The 14,377-nt window shown below is 64.3% G+C and overlaps 2 protein-coding genes across 2 annotated transcripts; both read right to left on the bottom strand.

Annotated features, from left to right (window-relative positions):
• Nucleotides 1-311: 311 nt before the first annotated feature.
• On the bottom strand, nucleotides 312-2,702 carry LCN8 (lipocalin 8). Its single transcript, XM_044264362.1, has 6 exons — nucleotides 2,619-2,702; nucleotides 1,611-1,741; nucleotides 1,100-1,170; nucleotides 664-768; nucleotides 484-573; nucleotides 312-379 (listed from the first exon to the last, which is right to left on the bottom strand). The coding sequence occupies exons 1-6, from the start codon at nucleotides 2,700-2,702 to the stop codon at nucleotides 312-314; spliced, it is 549 nt and encodes a 182-aa protein (XP_044120297.1).
• A 4,119-nt stretch (nucleotides 2,703-6,821) lies between these two features.
• On the bottom strand, nucleotides 6,822-9,007 carry LCN15 (lipocalin 15). The gene is made up of 6 exons (XM_044264206.1): nucleotides 8,906-9,007; nucleotides 8,438-8,577; nucleotides 8,291-8,361; nucleotides 7,947-8,057; nucleotides 7,111-7,212; nucleotides 6,822-6,883 (listed from the first exon to the last, which is right to left on the bottom strand). Exons 1-6 carry the CDS (start codon nucleotides 9,005-9,007, stop codon nucleotides 6,849-6,851), a joined length of 561 nt encoding a protein of 186 aa, XP_044120141.1. The 3' UTR covers nucleotides 6,822-6,848.
• Between the last annotated feature and the right edge of the window lie 5,370 nt (nucleotides 9,008-14,377).

Genomic DNA, 14,377 nt, shown 5'->3' with positions numbered 1-14,377 from the left:
CTCAGTTTCTCTACCTGCAAAGGCAGGGTCACCGTCCCCGAGACAGAGGGGGTTGGGGGGCCTGGCACCGGTGGGACACGGGGAACCCGAGATGGTGCCCACAGGGCCTGTGTCCCCCCCACTCACCCCCCGGGCGGGATGAGAGTGCCCGGCTGGCCAGAAAGGCAGGACGAGGACCCGACCTCCTCCCCTCCCTCTCCCAGCCCTGCCCGCGAGCCCCCAGCCTCGCGGGTCCCCCTCTGGCAGCCCGGCGCCCCCACCCTGGAGGCCCAGGATCCAGAGTGATTTGGGGTCCCGTCAGGGTGGGAGACTCAGCTTGGCGGGGGCCCAGCGCAGCCCGGGGCGAGGCTCACCTCCTTCAGGAGCTCGGCGCATCTCCCTGCGGGACGGGGCGGCGTGAGGTGCGGCCGGACAGGCCCCTCGGTCCCCTGCCCGCCCTCAGGGTCCCCAGCCTAGCACCCACCCAGAAGGCCTGGGGCTCACCGTGCCGGGCCACCAGATAGAGCCCCATATCTGCAGTCAAGTCCCGGAATCTCCGGAAGCCTGGTCCGTATTCATCCTCCAGGCTCCGAGCTGCGGGGGGCACGGGGTGGGCTGGGCTGGGCTGGGCCGTCCCCAGGGGGGCAGCTGCAGGCCCAGCCCCCGACCCTGGCATGCACTTACTGAAATACTTGAGCACATGGTAGTCCTTGCCTTGCCAGCGGAGGGACAGCCTCAAAATGGCGTACTGCTCATAGTCCGTGTCTATCACGTGGATCTCCCTGTGGCCTGGGAGCAAGAGGCCCGGGAGAGGCCGCAGGCATGCCGACGGCTACCTCGCAACCTGGCAGACCTCGGAGGCGGGGTGCAGGGTCTGACTCCATCCTCTCCGCACCCAGGGCCCGGACCCTCCCGTCATGCTGGGCAGGGCGTTGGGGGGACAGGTAGAACAGCCCTTGAAGGATGACCCACTTGGTGGTAAGAGAATGGGAGCACCTGGGGCTTGAAGAGGAGTGCAGGGAACAGCATGGGGAACAGCACAGGAAAAATAGCAAGGCAAGTGTAGCTGGTATGCAGGGCCAGGGGTCTGTAACTGTAGCGACAGGACAAGGGTTCTTACCAGGAAAAGCAAATGTCCCTGAAACGTCTATTTCTGAGCCCACTATTTTTTCTGTCTCACAACTTCCTGAGCTGAAAGACGGCAGGGTGCTCATCAGGAAAATACCAGCCTGCATTCTCTCTGCTGGGCACATCCCAGGCGTGCAGGGGCGGAGGGGCCCGGCGGTGTGTCTGTACCCGGGAGAGCTCGGGCCAGGGCGAGGCTAGGGGAGGTGAAGAGCGGGGGCCTTAAAGAGCCTCAAGGCTGCTTTTGTGTCTTACAACCTAATGGGGCCTTATCAAAACACTCCGCTTCTTTTCGGGAGAATTGAAGGTCTAGGTCTACATGTAACAACTCCAGGATCCTGGGGGTTCTGGTGTTGGGGATGGGGATCAAGGTCTGGGGGTTTGGACACAGCGGGGCTGACCCTGTCCAGACCCCACAGCCGCAGCTGATGGAGCGGCCCCTGCCAGGCCCTCGGCCACACCTGCCTGTTCCTACTGGAGCTCCCAGGGGCCCCAGGACCCCTCACCTGTTATATGCAACCTTCACAGTCAGCTCACGTCCACTCAAGGTCAGGAACAAGGCTTCCAGCTTCTTTGGGGTCTTCAGTGCCAGGTTTTGGCTGGAGGCCACCCCAACTTCCCGCCAGAATCCTGCAATCTGGAGAGAGAAGCCGGAGCCCTGTCCTCAGTGGCAGACCCTCCGGGGCCCCAGAGCAGGGCGCCGGTGGTCCCCGAAAGGTCAGCATGTCTTTGTGGCAAAACAGCAGTCACCATCCTTTCGAGGAGTCCCTTCTGCCCATCAGACAGAATTCTGTGGGGCCCGGACGCCAGGAGCAGCGACAGTTGGAGCTCCAGAGAGGGGAGGCAGCAGCCAGCAGCCCTTGGCACCCACGGGAGGTACAGCTTCTCTGGGAGCTGGGGTGGGGGGGCTCCTGCCTTCAGAAATGCACCCCAGCCCAGAACTTCTGTCCGAACCCGGAAACTGCTCGCTTTGTGAGAGGGAAGCACACACGTCCCCAGCGCCTGTCCTCTCTGAGCTCTTCTGAAGCGCTCCTGGCTCTGCTGCCAGCACAGACCTGTGAAGAAGGGTCTCGGACGAAGCCCCTGCGAGCTCCCTGCACTGGGCAAGTGTCCTCGGGTCGCCACACAGTGCGGCCCCGTGAGCCCTGGTACAGCAGGGCTGCTCCCAGGCACCTGGCCTGTGCCTTCTGGAGCTCCCAGGGGACGGACCCCACCGATCCGGGAGCAGGAAGGGTCCACGCTGAGCCCCAGACGGACCAGCCGGCTGCCCACGGAGCAGCTCGGGGAGGGCTCTGGCCCTGTCGGTCCCGGTGTTTGCTCACACTCCCTCTCAAGGACCGGGTGACCGGCCAGGCTAGGCTCAGACCCTCAGCCACCTGCTCTGTCCGGGCTGACCTGGGGAGGAGTGGTCCTGGGGCCCCTGATGAGGCTGCTCTGGCGTCGGCTGGGGGGCAGGGGGCTGGACACTCAGGCTCCTCCCTGCCCCGACCCCCCACATAAGACAGAAAGGCCACCTTCTGCAGGTGCAGGTCCTGGGAGGCTGTGTGCGCCTGCACCATGACAACGCGCAGGACGACAGTGAGGAGCCCAGCCTCCATCGTGGCTCGCGGTGCCTCTGCTCCCCGGAACCTGGGTTTTTAGCGGGGGAGCATTGCGCAAGAGCCTGAGACGGTCATCAGCACAGGTGGCCGAGACCCCTCCGGGAAGTCGCCCCGGGGACACCCACGGCCACCGGGGTGGGGTCAGCCCACACGAATGCCAGCTTCCTGGCCTGGGACAAATGTGGGCATGGCAGGAGGGGCCGCCTGAGCAGAGGGGGATGAGGCCCCCACCATGGGACAGCTGGGACCACAGCTCCAACCCCATAGGGGCCGACAGACGCATCCAGACCCACGGGCTCGGAGCACCTTCCTCGCCCCGCATATGGCGGCTCTCAAGCTCTTCCTGATCAGCCTTGGGGCAGGAGAGGCTCCGAGGGCCTGGTACAGCTCACTGAGCTGAGTGGGGAAGTGAAGGCAGGTTCTCGTCTCCCTGCGGAGGTCCCCGTGGGAGGGGAAGCTTGGGAGCAGCATGGGAGAGGCACAGAGGTCCCGGGGGAGGGGGGGCGGAGGTGGACGGCCACGTCTCAGGGATCTCGGCACACATGGGGAGCCGCCTTCCTGGGGCCCACGTCCTCGTCCACCGTCTGCCGTGACAGGACACAGCCCCATCCCCAGGCCAGGCCCCATGCCTGTCCTCGCCTGGATCAGTCAGGCCCGCACACAGCCGGGCACGACCCACCACCCAGAAGGCTGGCCTGAGACGGCCCCGTCTTGCTGGCCCCTGACCTGAGGAGCAGAGCCAGGACATGAGCCAGGGCAGTGGGAGGCCAGAGCCGGCTCTTCCCCAGCTGGGCCCCCCCACAACAGTACGGCCGGGCCCCCCTCAACAGTAGATTTTTTCCCAGATTAAGTGCCTGGCAAGAGGAGCCTCAGGGACAGGGGCCCTGGCCCGACCAGCTGTGTGGCTCAGGGCAAGCCGTGTGCCTTGGTTTCCCAGCCGTAATGGCCACAAAGCAGGGGGACGGGTGCCACGTGACCAGGAGGGGTCCGAGGGTGCCCAGAGCAACTCCTGCCAGGACCAGCATTTGTGGTTCTAGACCAGTAAGAGGCAAGCCTCCCAGCTTCGGGGCCAGAAAAGTACACCCTGGAAGGGCTGCAGGCTTGGTCCAGTACAGGGCAGCTCCTGTTCCGAAGGGAGACAGGCCGCCTTGGACCCTGGATGCTGCACTGTCCTTCCACTGAGGCTGTCAGCTTAGGGTCCGCCAGGTGTGGGAACGTCCAGGCAGGACAGGGAAGCCCAGAGCTGGCCAGCCCGCCGGAGACCGAGGGACCCACCACACCACAGGACCAGCAGGGCCCCCCCCCCCCGCAATGAGGCTGATCTGGGACTAGCTGATCCGAGCCGCAAGCTGGCCCAGCCCGGGTTGATGAGAAAGGGTCCCCCCGCCCCCAGTGCTTGGCCAGGCAACAGAGGGAGGACAGGAAGTGTGGGGGACGCTGTCTCTGGGTGACCAGGAGCAGGATGAGCACAGATGCCCTTCATCTGATCTGGCCGACTGCCTCCGGCTCCAGACCTGGGAAGGCTGCAGGGCACCTGTGATCAATGAGGCAGGACCCCCACTACCTTCCTGTCGCCTCACCTGGCCCTTTAAAGTGTGTGCACTGGACGGAACCTGGATGTGCTGAGCCCCTTTCAGGAGAACGGCGGGTCCCCAGGGAGGGCTCTCTCCCCCAGCATCTCACGGAGTGTCCGCATGCAGCCCAGGCCCTGGAGCCTGACCGCTGAGCCTCAGCCTCAGCCTGGCCCCAGGCTGGACAAGTCAACAACTTCTCTATGCCTCAGTTTCCTGAGTAAGGAATGCAGCGAGCTCACTGTGTGTGTCCAGGGGTCCACCGTGGAGCATATGACAGAGCCAAGGTCAAGGTCAGCCCAGCAGCAGGAGGGAACACCCCTGTGAGCCCTGCTTCGAGGCCCCTATGCTGCTGTGCCCCAGCTCCTGCGGCCAGGGGGCTGCATGTGCCCCGCGGAGCCCCCACGGCGAGGCGATCTTCATAGGGCACCCTGGCTCCCTGAAGGTGCCGTGAGCCCATGAGGACCAGGACAGTGGCGTCAGACACCGCCTATGGGGACAGCCCCTCGCGGGTGCCAGGCTGGGCTGGAGCTTCCTGTCCCCTCGAGCCAGGAGGTGCCCAGTGGTCAGCGTCTCCCGCATGCCCACTTCCCTGCCTCAGTTTCCCCAGGAGTCCTGGATCAAGACAGGGCTCACCGCGCCCTCCCCAAGGGCCCCTGCAAAGAGGAGAGGAGCCTCTGGACTGCGGAATCGGTTTATTGAGGGCAAGAGGGAGGCCCAGGGTTGGGGAGGAGGGGGTGACCCAGGAGGACGGTGGGTCTGGATAACTCAGACGACAAGGTCTGCTGCTCCAGCTCACCCTGCACAGACAGGAAAGGCCCGGTCACTCCAGACACCCATTCAACAAACACTCCTCAGAGCCTCTCGCTGCCCCCATCCACGGCACGCGTTGCCTGCAAGGCCAGAGCTAACTCCACCGTCGAAACTTCCACAACTGCAGAAGCCCACCACAGTGGCCCCAGAGGCCAGCAGCACACCGTGGCTTCCCACGGTCCTGGGGACCCCAACACACTTTCCAGCCCCTTGCTTGCTCCCTGGCCGGCATGGCAAGAAAGCCCCACAAGGGCCACTGAACCACAACTAAACCCCCAGACTCAGCCCCTGAGAGGGGGGTCCACGTGGGACGCCTTACCCTGGAAGTTGGGGCGAGGCCCACAGCAGGACCCCCGGGCTCCTACTCTCCAAAGGTAGAACCTCCCAGAGGCTGACCTGGCATGTCCCTCCCCCTCTCCTCCCACCAGGACAAGCACCTGTGGGGCACCGAGGGACCAGGGGTTGGCAGCAGCTTCTAGACACACGAGAAGTTGAAACAGCCCAACGCCCCCTGGGTGAATAGGCAGCCGGGCCAGGGAGAGCAGAATGCCAGGGGCGATAGTGGGGGGGTGCTGGGGGGGTGGCGGGAGGATGCAGGGGTGGGATGCTGAAGGAGATGCAGGGGGAGATGCCGAGGGAGATGTTGGGGGGATGGCAGGGGCATGCGGGGGGAGAAGATGGGGGGATGCCGGGAGGGATGTCAGGATGGATCCTGGGGGAGATGCTGAGATGGATGCGGGGGGGTGGATGCCGGGAGGGATGGCGGGACGCTCCCTTCGGAACGCGGAAGGAGTCCCACCACACAAACACAGGCCAGGAAGGACCACAGGGCTGCCTCTGACACTTCTGTTATTTATTGTCTTATGTGGGTTCCCAAATGATTCATTGTGAACTTGGTAAGGGGCTGGACATTTTCTTAGCCTCTACTTGGGGGGAGGGTGTCCCCAAGAGTCCACCTACTTCCATGTCCCAATAACCCTATAACGGCAGTGCCAGCAAGGTGGCGGTTCCCGTCTCATGGGGCCCTCCGGGGGAGACCAGGTTCCTAGACAATTCCAAGGCCTAGTACCCCAGGGAGGTAGCCAGAGGCTGCGGGACACACAGCACACTGGACTGACAGCATCTCCTGGACTCACGTCCACCCCGGGCCTCAGAGCGGGACGTTCCCTGGAGACAGGGTCTTTGCGGACGTGATCGGTTAAGGACGGAGACGATGCTGCCGTGGACTTGGGGCGGGCCCGGCCCCCGTGACCGGTGTCCTCGACAGAAGAGGGACATTTGAACACAGACACACAGAGGGAGGACAGCCGTGTGACCATCGAGGCAGAGACAGCAGGGGGGCTACAAGCCAAGGGAGGCCGAGGCCCGCCGGCACCAGCAGGAGCTGGGAGAGGCCAAGGTGCAGCCCTGAGCCTCCAGAAGGAACCAGCCGGGCCCAGTCTTTGACTTTGGGCTCTGGCCTCCAGAACGGTGGCGAGAACAAACTTGTGTCATATGTGGTAATTTGTTAAGGCAGCCCTAGGAAATCAAGGAGGCTTCCTGGAAGAGGTAGCATGTAAGCTGAGGCCTGAATCATGGCCCAGCATGGAAGCGGCCGGCTGGGCAGCTGGGTGGGGGCTGGGGGAGTGGGATCCACACGTGCAGAGCAGCAGACAGAGCGGCGGCCCAGGGCTGTCCACGCAGGCCCTGGAGAACAGGACGGAGAGGCCACCCTGCCTCACATGTACCTGGGAAGGGCTGAGGTGGGTCTCCACAGGTGTCAGGGAGCTTCCTTGTCCCCAGAGGAGCACGCGTCTGCGGGAAGGAAGAGAGAGAGGCTGAGCTGGCCGGACCGCCCACAGCTTCCTGCAGCCTGACCTCCTGGGCCCCCAAACAGCCCCAGCCCCTGAAAGCCTCTCCCTCCCGGCTGCCCATAGCCTCCTCCTCAGTGTACGAGGGCAGGAGGAGGGGCTGCGGGCCGCCTTACGAGAGACACCACCTGGTCTGGCTCACTCCCAGGGGTCGGGAAGGGGCCTGCGCACCTGACTTGGGCAGCATGACCATCATGTCGTCCGCGAGCCCCACCGTGGGGTAGAAGTCCCGGAAGGTCTTCACAGCTTGGGGACTTGCTTCCTGGGTCCGGCCTGAGGCAGAGCAGGGCCCCAGTGAGCTCTGTGTCCCACAGAGGTTGTGGGGTGGGTGGAGGTCTCTGGGCTCACAGAGAGGTAAGGGGAAGGGGGCAGAGGTCTCTGAGGCTCACAGAGGTGAGGGAAGGGGAGGGGGTGGAGGTCTCCGGGCCTCAGGGCTCTTCCTTGAGAGTTGACAGCCGGTCCATCACCCAAGACTGAGCAGGTTGTGCACTGCTCAAAAGTGCCTGCCTGGCTGGGGAATCAGGGGGACTGAAGCCGCCCGGAGGGGTGTCCTTTCCTAATCCACACAGGGTGTCTGGGAGACTGGCAGGGCTTGGGTCTTCCCCAGGGCCATGTCCCCCTGGGCCCCAAACCCCTCAAGCCCCCAAAAGCAGTCTCTAGCTCTCACCCCAACCTCTGCACCTCGGGGAGCCCCTGGCCCACTTTGCCCTCAGAAATTACAGCAAAACGGAGCCTCAGCCTCACTTCGGCTCTCCGGCAGCGGGGCCAGAGGGCGGCAAGGCCCCCAGAGGCCCCTCGCGCCGACTCCTCCCCTCTCCGAAGAGCTGCGGGGTCCCGCCACACCCCCTCCTTCTTGGCTGCCCGTTGGGGTGATAGAGGAGGGGGGGCGGGCCTGAGGGGCCGGGCCGGGGGGAGACGGGGCGGGGGGGCGGCCCCAGGTGGGGCGGAGAGGGCCAGGTGGGCAGGAGCCAGCGGGCAAGGAGGGCGGCGGGCGTCCGGGTGCTCACTGTAGAGCAGCACCATGGTGCTGAGGGCCCCCTCCAGTTCCTTGTAGATGGAGACCACGGCAAACGAGCTGTAGTCCGTGTCGGCGACGCGCACGTCCAGGTAGCCCAGGGCTGCAGAGGGAGGGGCAGCCAGCCGTGGGGCAGGGCCCGGGGCCCGCGCACAGACCCCCACCCACGCCGGCCTCCGCTTCGGGGCTCAAGGAAAGGGCAGAAGGTGGAGGGAAGGAGGGGTGGGGCAGGAGATGGTGAGGGGCGGGGGCTGGCCCCAGGTAGAAGGACCGTCCATGTCACGCCATGGAGACGCTTTGTCGGGGGTCCCTGAGGGCAGGCGGGGCAGGACCTACCTGGGACTCTGAAGTGGCCCTCGGAGCCGGCCCTCAGGTACTCGGCGTCCAGCCGGTGACAGCCGTCAGCCCTGGGGGGGCACAGCCCGGGGCTCACTCTCAGCTGCTGGCCCGCCCCGCCCCCACCGCCAGCCCCACCACACTCACCGAGGGAACTGCATGTGGACACTGAGGTTGCCCCCCGCCATGGCCTCGATGGTCCTAGTGGACATCAGCAGGTGGTCCTTCTTGCCCAGGAAGACCTTGCAGTCGGAGACCACGGAGACCACGTACCAGCGGCCTGAGAACTGCAAAGCAGCTCGGTGGCTTTGCCCTGGGACCGGGGCCACGAAGCACACGGCCACACAGGCTAGTCTGGAACCACGCAGCTGGGGCTCTCCGTGCCCATATCCCCGTTCTGCCACCTACCTGGACAGGTCGCATGACCTCTGTTCCCCCAACTGTGAAATGGGTCAGTAATTACCCCCACACGGTTGTTCCAGGATTAAATGGAGAGAGGGTCCGAGGGTCGGCGGGTTCAAGGCCCAGAGCAAGTCCACCGTGGGTGCCACCCTGTTATCCCGTGGGGCTCAGCCCCCATGCCCACCCGCGCCACAGCACAGGGGCCTTTGTTACCTTCTTGGCATCAAAATCTGGCTGCAGCAGAACCTCGGCCCCAGCCACGGACACCCAGAGCAGCAGCAGGACCTGGCCCAGCAGGACGCGCTTCAAGGCCATGCCTGCCCCCCCGGCTCCCGGCTGGGAATCCCAGCCCCAGGAGGCCAGGCTTTATAGCCCAGCCCGCCAGCGGGCTTAGCCGAGGGGCCGTGGGGCAGCAGATGCACTTGGCTCCGGAAACTCAGCCCCCATTGTCCATTGTCCTGCACAGCCACGCAAGGTCCCCCACCAGCCCCGGGGGTCATTTCCTGGAGGGCTCCAGAGAGGCGGACTCTCCCCTTTCACCTCTCCGATCCACACCTGCCAGCCCGTCGCCGAGGACCAAGCAGAGACCTCATCTTGGCCTCCGTCCACCTCTGGACTGGCTGAGGCCGGGGGCCGGGGGCCCGGGCCACATGGGGGTGCTCCAGCTCATGGACCCTACTCAGGGTCTGGGTCCCCAAAGTCCTCACTTGTCCATACCCCCCCAAAACACCACACACAAGAGTGGAGTCACCGTGGGTCAGCCCAGCTGTGACGGAGGGGACATCAGAGGCCTGGGTAACCCCTCACTCTAGGCCCCGCTGGCACGCACCGGGTCTCCAGGCCGGTCTGGAGGGCGGAGCTGAGCCGCCGCTTAGGGTGGATTATGGCGTCACAAGTGTCTTATCAAAGGTTGCATAAGCATGCGGGCGTGAGTGTCGCCAGGGCGGCACCGTGGGCTGCTGGGGGCTCACTGGTCAGGCCTCCTGCGTGACCTGTCCTGTGCGGGCAGACGGCGCCCTCCACGGGAGGACCACCTGCTGGCCTTGGGGCACACGACCCAGACACCTCTGATCGGGGGCGGGCGGCCCGGGCAAGGCCAGCGCTGCCGACTGCTCCGGCGTGGAGGGGCCTACAGGGCCCGCAGCGGGGAGGGAGGGGAGGAGGGGGGCTTCTGAGGGCCGCCTGCGCTGGGTTTCAGGGGATCCCAGCTCGCCGCCAGGTCCCATGTTTACAGAACGTGCATCTGATAAAGGACTTAAATCCTGAATCTATGAAGAACTCTCCAGATGCAATGATAAGAAAAACAAGCAGTTCAACTAAAAAAAAAAAAAAAAAAAAAGAGCAAAGATTTGAAAAGCCACTTCACCAAAGACGACGTCCAGGTGGAAAACAAACATGGGAAAACGCATCCGTGAGTCAAGGGACGGGCAAGGCGAGGCCGCTCTGAGACACGCCACAGCTCTAGGGCTGCGGGTCGCCGTCCCCAAGTCCTCGCTGCCCAGGCATGAGAACGCGGGGCCGGGGCCCTGGGAACCGTGTGCTGGGTTCTCAGAAAGGGACACACTCATTTCCCGGACAATTTAACATCACACACCTCCGTGTTTACATGAGAAAAATGAAAAATTGAAAAAACCCCTGCGCGTGGGTGTTTGGAGGGCTTTATTCAAAACTACCCGGAAGCAGAAGCCACCCAGTGTCCCCCGTGGCCACGTGGATGACAAACCGTCCATGGCAGGAGGGCGTAGAAGGCGCAAACCATCCACTCAGGTAACGCGCTTGGAAAATCCCGATCGCTTCCTGGGTGACAGAGGCCTTTTCAGGAAGATGGGGATACCTTTCTAGAACCTTCCAGAACTCGCAGGTGCCCAGGAACAGGAAGCTGCTCGGCAGTGGTGGGCCAGGGGGTGGGTAGGCTTGGCGGCCAGCAGAAGGGCACGCAGCCACTGTCGGACCTGGGATTGTGGCCACGCATCTGCGTCTGTCTATAAACTCACAGAGCTGACAGCGAAAAAGTGACTTCGTGTGTGACCGAGACGTTGTTTAAAACGCATAAATACAGGGCTCCTGGGTGGCTCAGTGGGTTAAAGCCTCTGCCTTCGGCTCGGGTCATGATCCCAGGGTCCTGGGATCGAGCCCCGCATCGGGCTCTCTGCTCCGAGGGGAGCCTGCTTCCTCCTCTCTCTCTCTCTGCCTCTTTGCCTACTTGTGGTCTCTGTCAAATAAATAAAATCTTAAAAAAAAAAAAAAAACGCATAAATACAAGTGACAAATACGTACAAAATCTTCTCCCAAACGCACCTCCCCGGCTGGGGGACAGGAAGGCCAAAGGAGTCTGTCGCCCCCACTCCAAGGCCAGGGTGGGGGCAGGACAGGTGCCCACGCCAACCGCAGGCCTGACCAAGGCCCAAATAACCACAGCCTCGGACGCCCTGAGGAGCCCCCCAGGTGCAGGGCAGCCCCTCCACCCATGGAAAATGCACTGGCCCCCAGCACGTCCCTCACCAGGGCCTTCACCCATTGGCTCCCTATGTCCTCGGCCTCACAGCCGGGGGGCCAACCTCAGGGACAACAAATGTGACACGCCCCGGCACCTGGAGCCATCCCGGCACCAGACGCCACCCGGCCCGCTGGTCCCATGGCATTTCCAGCACCGGCCAGAGCCGGCCGCTCCCCGGGCAGCTTGTGGCTTCTGCCCCCTCCTCAAGCCGCAGTCTACAGCCCACTCCACCCAGTCTCTTTCCTCCAGGCTGTGACCTTAATCTGCATTTTCTTCTGTGTTTACGTATTGTCTCTGCCCTGCACACTCTAAGCTCGGGGACAGCAGGCACTACCAGGGGCCTGACGGCTTCGGATTCCCCCGCTCCGGCGCAGAAGGTGCTCGGTTCATAGCTGTGGATGAATGAGGGAGTAAAGTCGCTTCGACCTGCAGGTGCGCTAGAGCCTGAGGCCTCTCTGCCACGCCACCACGTCTGCAGCCCGTGGCAGGGGTCTGTGTGCTGGCACGGCCTGCCTTATCCACAGCCACAGCGGAAACTCCGCCTGGAGCCTCGTCTGGCTTCCCTGCCTCACCGCCTCCCAGCGTCACGCTGTGGAGACCAAGGGGCACCGGTGTGGGGGCTGCCACCTTGCCCATCAGCCCCCCTGGCCGGCCCAGGGTTCTGAGCCTCCGGGAGGAGGGCTAGGACTCAGAGGCTGGTTGGCTCAGACCCAACACTTCTTTCCCTGGAGGTTCTCGTTCTGTTCCTGTTCACCAGACCGCCGAGGCTGCCCTGTACCCACTCTCTTGGTTCTCCAGCATCCTGCTAATCCAGGAGCCCCAGTACCCTTCCAGTAAACTCTCACTGGTTATGGTTGGTCAGGGCTGCTGACCATCTCTCCGCCAGGCCCAGCCCAGTCAGGTTCCTGCCCCCCGGGGTGCTTCCTAACCCTGGGCCCCGTCCTCAGGGGAGGAGAAAGAATCTCAGGTGTTCCGGGCCTCCACCTGCTGACCATGGAGGCAGCCCAAGCTGCATGGACAATGTCAATGCCCCCTGGCCCCCTGCACAGTTGGGCTCCACCCCAGGGGGCCCCAGCAGGAGGTGGGAGGCGAATGGGGGTTACTTTGTGCTGGCCAGATTCCCCTACAGTCCCCAGGGGTCTCGCCTACACAGTTCCCCCTCTACATGCTGGAACAGGTGTCTGCCCCCCCAACCTGGGGTGCTCTGAGCTCTAGGTGCCTGCCCCGGCCCTCAGGGTCTCCCATGTCCCACTCACGTCTGGGTAGTTGCTTTGCAAGCACACTGTCCGCTTTCCCCTAATTTGCACGTGCCCTCGGGGTCCCTCCAGGGAACGGGCCAGGGCTGGGCACCTCTGCAGTGACTTCACAAAGGGCTCCTGCCCCTCAGGCAGCGTCAGCACCCTGATCACCGGCCTTAGGCCACTGCCACCCAGCCTGGCTTCAGTGTACAGGCAGGTCAGGGCATGGGCTCCTGGGGTGGCATGTCCTAAGCCTGAGGGCAGGCCCCAGAGCTCTCAGTCACGTGGGCACTTACAGGGCAGGGGTGGTGCCTCAGCCGCCAAGGACCACACTTCCTGGCTCCAGTCAGCCTCTGGATGACCAGCAGCTGCCCTGCTGCAGGCTTCAGGCTTCCTCCCGTCTGCTGGGCCTCCAGTTTCCTTGGAGCAGCCACAAGAATGGGACCAAGAAGGGGAAGGAGGAAGAGGAGGGAGAGTGGGACAGGGGAGGAGACAGGAGGAGTGGAGGGAGGGGAAGGACAAGGAGGGGGGGAGAAGGAGGGCAGGGGGAGAGAGATGAAGAGTGGGGGGGCAGGAGGGGAAAGGGAGATGGGGAGACCCCTGTCTGGGTAGGAGGAGCCGGCTCAGATGCATCAGCTTGCACACACGCACCCCTCCAGGTGTGGGCGGGGGGGAGGCAGGTGGTGGGAAGGGCAGAAGCAGTTTATCCTGGCAAACGGAATGTGGACAGCACAGGATGGCCTCCTGTGCTGCCAGGGAAGGCGGAAGGGTACCGGCCTGCAGCCCACTCTCCCCGGTTGTGTGCAGACCTGAATCTAGGGCTCTGGGGGCTCAGGACAAGGCGACCATCCCCCAAGCTTGCCCTGGCTTTCCTGGCCCTCAGGGCAGCCAGACCACGCAGCGTCCACAGCGAGGAGAACCATCAGCCCCAGGCCCCATGGGGAAAGATGTGCACTGTCTCCCCTACAAGAAACCGACCCCCCGGCCCTCACCACCCAGAGCGCTTGCTTCTCTCCAGCAGGCCTGGGTTCAGAGCAACCCCTCCCACTCCTTCTCCATAAAGTACTTCCTCCTGGTCATTGGTTGGCCTCATCCCTGGTTTTGCTGTGGCTCGCATGTCTCAAATTGCAAGTCTCTGCTGCTCCCCAGTAAACTCCTTGTTGCTGGTAAATTAACTTGTTTTTCAGGTCAGTGCTACCGTCTAGTGCAGAGCCAGAGCGGGGGTGGGGGGCGAGGGGCGGGGAAGGGGGGGGGGGGACACGGGCGGAGCGGGGTGGAGGGGGACACGGGCGGGGCAGGGTGGGGGTGCCAGGGGCGTCTGGCCCACCCAGAATGCCCAGCCTTAGCCCCTGGACAGAGGCTGCCCCACACTCAGGGGGCCTCATCCTCAGGCCGGGAGGTAGCTGGCCTCTACCCTGTGGCTGGGGCATACAGGGGAGCTGGACCCACCCATAGGCCACACGACGCCCAAGCCATGTCCATTCCCAAGCCCACGCGCCACCTTGGACTTCAATGTTCTGACCGGCGACCTAAACTGATGCCCACTCTTCCCCAGGAGACCTGGCCAGGCCCCAGCCTCATTGACCCTCTACTTCAAAGACCACCTGAGTCCACACCCCAGACTCTCTGCCATCACTCAGACCCTCGGCCCTTCCCACCCTCTCTCAGGTCCCCCAGCCCCGCCCCTCCTGCGAGCTCGTCCCCGCCCCTTCGCCTGTCCCGCGCAAGCTCCGCCCCTTTCGCACCCGCCCCTCCCCGCGCTTCCTGCAAGGCTCCGCCCCCTCTTCGCTCCGCCTCCCCCAGCGCGCAGCCCGCGCAGGCTCCGCCCCTGTCCACACCCGCCCCTCCGCCGGTCTCACGCGGGTCCCGCCCCCGCCCCCCTGCGCGTCCCGCACAGGCTCCGCCCCCCTGCTCGCCCCGCCCCCGGCACGTCGTGCGCAGGCTCCGCCC

Source organism: Neovison vison, chromosome 9, assembly GCF_020171115.1.
Source record: "Neovison vison isolate M4711 chromosome 9, ASM_NN_V1, whole genome shotgun sequence".
Classification (NCBI taxonomy): domain Eukaryota; kingdom Metazoa; phylum Chordata; class Mammalia; order Carnivora; family Mustelidae; genus Neogale; species Neogale vison.
Note: the sequence above shows the minus strand (reverse complement) of the source record. Positions and strands in the feature narration are given on the sequence as shown.

What these genes read in the sequence shown, in the direction of transcription:
- LCN8 (XM_044264362.1), bottom strand. Translation starts at nt 2,702, where the DNA reads ATGGAGGCTGGGCTCCTCACTGTCGTCCTGCGCGTTGTCATGGTGCAG. An exon ending in AGGGACATTTGCTTTTCCTG is followed by an intron (nt 769 to 1,099) that starts GTAAGAACCCTT and finishes TCTTGCTCCCAG; the next exon opens with GCCACAGGGAGATCCACGTG. An exon ending in CCATGTGCTCAAGTATTTCA is followed by an intron (nt 574 to 663) that starts GTAAGTGCATGC and finishes TGCCCCCCGCAG; the next exon opens with CTCGGAGCCTGGAGGATGAA.
- LCN15 (XM_044264206.1), bottom strand. Translation starts at nt 9,007, where the DNA reads ATGGCCTTGAAGCGCGTCCTGCTGGGCCAGGTCCTGCTGCTGCTCTGG. An exon ending in CAGATTTTGATGCCAAGAAG is followed by an intron (nt 8,578 to 8,905) that starts GTAACAAAGGCC and finishes GCTGCTTTGCAG; the next exon opens with TTCTCAGGCCGCTGGTACGT. An exon ending in GTCCACATGCAGTTCCCTCG is followed by an intron (nt 8,362 to 8,437) that starts GTGAGTGTGGTG and finishes GTGCCCCCCCAG; the next exon opens with GGCTGACGGCTGTCACCGGC.